The 5,160-nt window shown below is 44.4% G+C and overlaps 1 protein-coding gene across 1 annotated transcript; it reads right to left on the minus strand.

The window, feature by feature from the left end:
- Window positions 1-796: 796 nt before the first annotated feature.
- LOC123376392 (homeobox protein Nkx-2.5-like) lies at window positions 797-4,393 on the minus strand. Its single transcript, XM_045028337.1, has 2 exons — window positions 3,925-4,393; window positions 797-2,335 (listed from the first exon to the last, which is right to left on the minus strand). The coding sequence occupies exons 1-2, from the start codon at window positions 4,220-4,222 to the stop codon at window positions 1,728-1,730; spliced, it is 906 nt and encodes a 301-aa protein (XP_044884272.1). The 5' UTR covers window positions 4,223-4,393; the 3' UTR covers window positions 797-1,727.
- Window positions 4,394-5,160: the final 767 nt, after the last annotated feature.

Below are 5,160 nucleotides of genomic sequence, written 5' to 3' on the forward strand. Positions count from 1 at the left end.
GAACTAGAAAGCCACCTACATAAATGCGGAAGCTGTTAGCACTTTGGATAGTCAATCGCCCCAGAATGAAAAGGGATTTAAAATGTTGATATGAATAAGTCTGGGGTGTGATTTATCCCAGAATGGATGTTATATATAACGAGTTCTAGTTTCAAACGGAGATTTAAAAATTGAATAGTGAAGTTAGCGGCATTTCCACACGTCCGGGATTTATCCGCAGCAAAAATGTTACTGCTTTGGTTTTCACGCAGAACAAGTTACAAATTACAGAGTTTAAAAATATATATTATTCTGATCTGAAATCAGGGAGTAAAATGTGAGAGACCCAAAGCAAATGAAATACGGTTTTTCACCCCAGCCCCCAAATAATAAACATGGACACCTCTCCTGGCTTTGTCTCCTGCGTCGCTGTAAACACAGATGCAGACTTAAGACAGGGAAAGTACAAATGCTGCAGGGGGATGCCGCCCGGGATACTGCGCTATGAGCTAAATCCGTCTGGTTTCACTCCTTCAATTACATTCGAGACGAATCTGACCCCAGTGAATTAACTGAGGGCAAATAGGCCTCAGTCTCCTGCGCTGGTGTGGACCTGCCCCGGCGCAGTGTAGAGAAATGCCTTTTCCCTCTGCACACCCCAGAAGTACTAAGCTAGCAACGGGAGTAATAATGGCTAGAATGAAAGCAAAGGAGCCGTGCAACATTAAGCCACTCTCTTTAATGTCACCAAGTTCCAGCTTGCACAGCCAAGGGAGACACAAACTGGTGGCTGGACAAGGAACAGACAGTGCATTTAAATACTAAATCACGTTTTAGTGCATAACCCTACGGGGATCTGGCATGTAACAGCATCTGAATTCCTTCATTTCGGGGCTTTGTCTTTAGCTTTTGTGTGCTGGTGAGATCTATATACACGATATACTCTCCCACTCTATCTCTGGGGCAAGGAAAGTTACATCTTAAATAAAATAGCAGACCGCATGGTTGTCCCCACAAGGCCGCGTTTGAAGATCTAGGACAAGCGATACACTTAGCTTTAAGGACTCTTCGAAATCTAGTGTCCATACAGGAAGTGCAAAATGAAACATGAACTTTGATTTTTAAAATAAATCGAAGAGTTTGCCCCGGCAATATTGTTCAAACTCTTTTTGAAGGAGCCATTTCTGTAGCGCAAAACGGCCCAGTGTTGGGTAGGCGAACGGTGCAAGACCTTCTCAGCTCTCAGGGCTTCCTACAGCTTTTCTGAGAAGCTAGGAGGGATCTGTGTGTAGCTTTACATGGGATAGGTAATGTGCTCTCCAAAGCGCCTGGCATCTGGTAATTTTAATATAAACCCCCACATCTAATTGTGTGTGTGTGTGTGTTTGTATGTGTGTATGTGCGTGTGTGCTTTAACTTACATGGGGTAGAATAATCTGTACAAAGAACTTTCAAAACTTCCAACTGGAGATGCCGACAAGCATGCTGGTGAATTTCTCGAGGACTCTACATTAACCTGCAAGAGGCCCATTCCCTCCCAGTCCTCCCAGCAGTTTGAAAATATATCGAGACACTTGCTTGTTTGCTTCTCTGAGGGATCCCAGGCAGGGGGGGAAGCTTGTCCTTTACCTTAGCCTCAAGTCCAACGTCTCGCTGTTCGGTCCATTGATCAGTTTACAGTCCATGTGAAACGTTATCCCCATTTTACTGTTGCGCTGAGGTCTAGAATAGGGATGGGTGAAGTAAGTCTACCAGGCTCTGATCCCATGCAACGTGGAAATCCCTGCGTTACCCTGCGGAATCGGTGTTTGCACTGAATTCAAGTCCCCTACGCTGAAGTTCATGAAATTGTTGCCAGCTGCAGCAGGCTGCATGGTCTGCATGGAAGGGTAGTTGCAATTGTAGTTGGCATTGCAGGCTGAGCTGTTGTAATTCGTGTAAGCAGGGTAGGCGTTGTAGCTATAGGGGTTAATGCTGACATTGTAGGGTGAACTGTAGGGGGAAGATTCCCCTAAGCAGGGCTTTCCATCTCTTACCAGAACAGGCACGGCTATCCTCCGCGGTGGAGGGATCCCGACCATTTCTAGGGTCTGATCCTGTCTCTGCCTTTTGCATTTATACCTTCTATTCTGGAACCAAATTTTGACCTGGGTGGAGGTGAGCTTTAGGACGTTTGCTAAATGGTCTCTCTCGGGGGCCGAGAGATACTTCTGTTGCTTGAACCTTCTCTCCAGTTCATAGACTTGAGCTTGAGAGAAGAGGACGCGGGGTTTTCTCCTCTTCCTTTGTCTGGGGCGCTCTGGATCCTCCAAGCCCACTTTCTCCTGTTCCAGGGTCTTGTGAAGGGAGCACAGTTCTGAAGCAAAACAAAGAAACCAACACACAATAATCAATGTATGTGAATCGTTGTAACCCGTGTAAACGAGTATCACAGACTTTCCACTAAATTAAACTCTGCTTCTGTTTGAGCTACAGACTCCAAATAACTTTCAAGCCCGTTCATTGCCGCTGGAGTTTCTCCAGGATGTTATTTCCACTGTCGAGTTCTTAAACTATATTATTAAATGTTACTACATTTATGAAAGCGCCATAGTAAACGAGAAATTAGATTAATGCATAATTACTTAAAAATCGGAACAACTATTTCGATCTTTAATCTCTTTATTACAGAGTTGATTCGTTTTATACCGTATTTGTAGCGAGTATCCAGTGACCGCATTGAAATCGGCTCAGCTGTTTCTTAATTGCACAGGAATAATGTCTGTCGCTTTTTTTTTTTGAAGTAATATTCAAAATGTTACGGGCCTTAAATGTAAACCGGGCATCCATGGATATCCCTTACTGATACTGTGAACATTAAAGAGCAGGGACTGACTTTGATTCTTTTAGCAGAAAAAAATGTTGGGTGAGTAATAGATTTTGGAATTATTCTCCAGAATTAAAAGTTGCCAGTTTGCAATTCATTTTGATTCCACTGGCTGATCGTTGTTTTCCGTTTGCCAGATAGTTCACTTCGCTCGCAGTTCATAACACACCGTTTCATTTTTGCTGTTGTACCAAAATTCTTCCTGTAAACGAGTTTGGAAACAAGTTACAGGTAACAGGAAACTTCTCGGCAACATTCTCTCTTTTTCCTGCTACCCCACCCCAAAACCTCAAGCCTCTCCAGTCCCCTGCTCGAAGGTCCGGCTAGCTAGCAAACAGGAGTTGCTGAGCGCCCGCAGATCATAGTCTAGAAGGCTCCACAGAGATGAAAAAAGGGATAATATTGTTCGTGTACTATCTCCTTGTCTCTCCTTCCAGTAGCATTCTCTGTAAATGGGACCATCTTACAAGCAGCAAGACACTGCCCAGAATTCAGTCAAAATAGCCTTTCCACGGGGGGTTGGTCTGGAATCGCTAAAATAACCGGTCCTATTTCTCAGAAAGATAAAAAAGATAAACTGTTTTCTCGGGTACTATTTAATAATTACCTACCTGTACGTCTCTATTTATATTCTTGGAGCTATTGTGTAAGTAATCTGTTTTAATTTACATCAGAAAGAATTACTAACAAACATTGCTATCAGGAGACAACCCCCTTCCCCTCCATCACTCTGAGCTGAGGGGTGTCCTGGGGTCTGGCCTTTTCCCTCAGTTACATGGAGTGGAAGCCGCTACGTGATCTCTTCCCCCCTATCACTTTCCTCTCCTTTTTAGCAGCTTGGGTCTGATGGCCGGTGGTAGGGAAAGAAAAGTAGATAGACATTGTTTGGAGGCACAGGGAAGACGATCTTCCCCCTTTCCCTTACCAGAGCAGCTAAAAATCCTCCCGCACCCCCAATAAACGGTCTCACCGCTAGATAACAACCCCCAGCCAGTTGCCAATGAAGGCCCGGGGTTGTACTTTCACAAGAGCCCCCCGCGGTGTTATTTAAAACACTCCTCGGAGTGGTGCCCTTTTACCTTTCTTGTCCACTTTCGAGTCCTTGGCCGAATCCACTTCCATGTAGTTTTTAACATAGAAGGAGCTGGGGAAGGTGGTGGAGTTTTTGGAAGGGTGACTCTGAGTCTGCTTCTCACTGAGTTCAGGGAGGGCTGTCGTCTCTGCCGTGTACGTCTCCTGTTTGAAGGTTGACAGCATGCAGGAGGAGGAGGAGGACAGAGTGGAGAGCTCCATCGAAGCCAGGCCAGTCTGATGCTGCTCCAGATTCAAAATATCCTTGACAGAAAAGGGCGTAGTAGTCACGGGACTAGGAAACATTGTGGGGGCAAGTGAGGCAGCGACCAGAGCCCAGCTTCATGTAAAGGTGAATTGGAAACAACCAACCTGCAGCGGTGGTGCCTCCTGAGCTCTCCAAACGAGCACATAGCATTCCAGCAATTAGCCTTGACTTGTGGACTGGAGGCAGGTAGAACCAGACCATAAAGGAAAAGAAGGAGGGACTAGGCAGTTTTTGGGTGACTTTAGCTTTCCATTGGCTAACTGAGCAGTGATGGAATAAAAGATGCAAAGTTCCATGTCACCTAATATAGTAATACAACTCAAAAACATCCCCACGCATTTAAAGGGGCAGCATTGTATTTATCCAGCTTTCCCCCGCAGACTTTGTTGATCTTTTAACAAAAAAATCCCGAAAGGCCTCATGTGTACAAACCCCCTATCTGATGCCATCTATCATACAGTCAGATTAAATAAACAGGCCTGGAGGAAACCATCAAGCAAATATGTGCTGACTTCAATTTAAAAAATGGAAGTTTGGTTTTTAGTAATCTGCACGATGTGATCCAACTGATAACAGAAGAGCCTGCACCATTCATTGGGACACATTTAAGGGAAAATTTACATCTGCAATTGAAGAAGCAATCGATGAGATTCTGATGAGGCATATTATCTACAACGCCAATGTATGGTGTATAGCAAGGTAGGGAAAGAGCCCACACGTGGTTCTTTTTCATCTATTTGATTGTAACTCTGTTCAGGACAAAAACTATCAAGACTCTGTTTTTTCCTGTAAAAAGTACTGCTTGTAATTGATCTCTTTTAACGTTTGCCACCCAGCGTTCTGCAATGCAGCGGACTCAGGGGCAATATTAGTAATCTAGCACATTTAAAGAGCGGGTTATGAAATAAATAAGCAATAAAGTGCAACTTTGTGGTGACTGTGGAGATCAGAGGCAAGATATATGTGATGCAAAAGC

This window comes from Mauremys mutica, chromosome 8 (genome assembly GCF_020497125.1).
Source record: "Mauremys mutica isolate MM-2020 ecotype Southern chromosome 8, ASM2049712v1, whole genome shotgun sequence".
Taxonomy (NCBI): domain Eukaryota; kingdom Metazoa; phylum Chordata; order Testudines; family Geoemydidae; genus Mauremys; species Mauremys mutica.

Excerpts from the sequence above, each read along its gene's own strand:
- LOC123376392 (XM_045028337.1), bottom strand. The coding sequence starts at position 4,222 with ATGTTTCCTAGTCCCGTGACTACTACGCCCTTTTCTGTCAAGGATATT. Across the intron at positions 2,336-3,924 it reads CTCGAAAGTGGACAAGAAAG|AACTGTGCTCCCTTCACAAG; the intron begins GTAAAAGGGCAC and ends GTTTTGCTTCAG.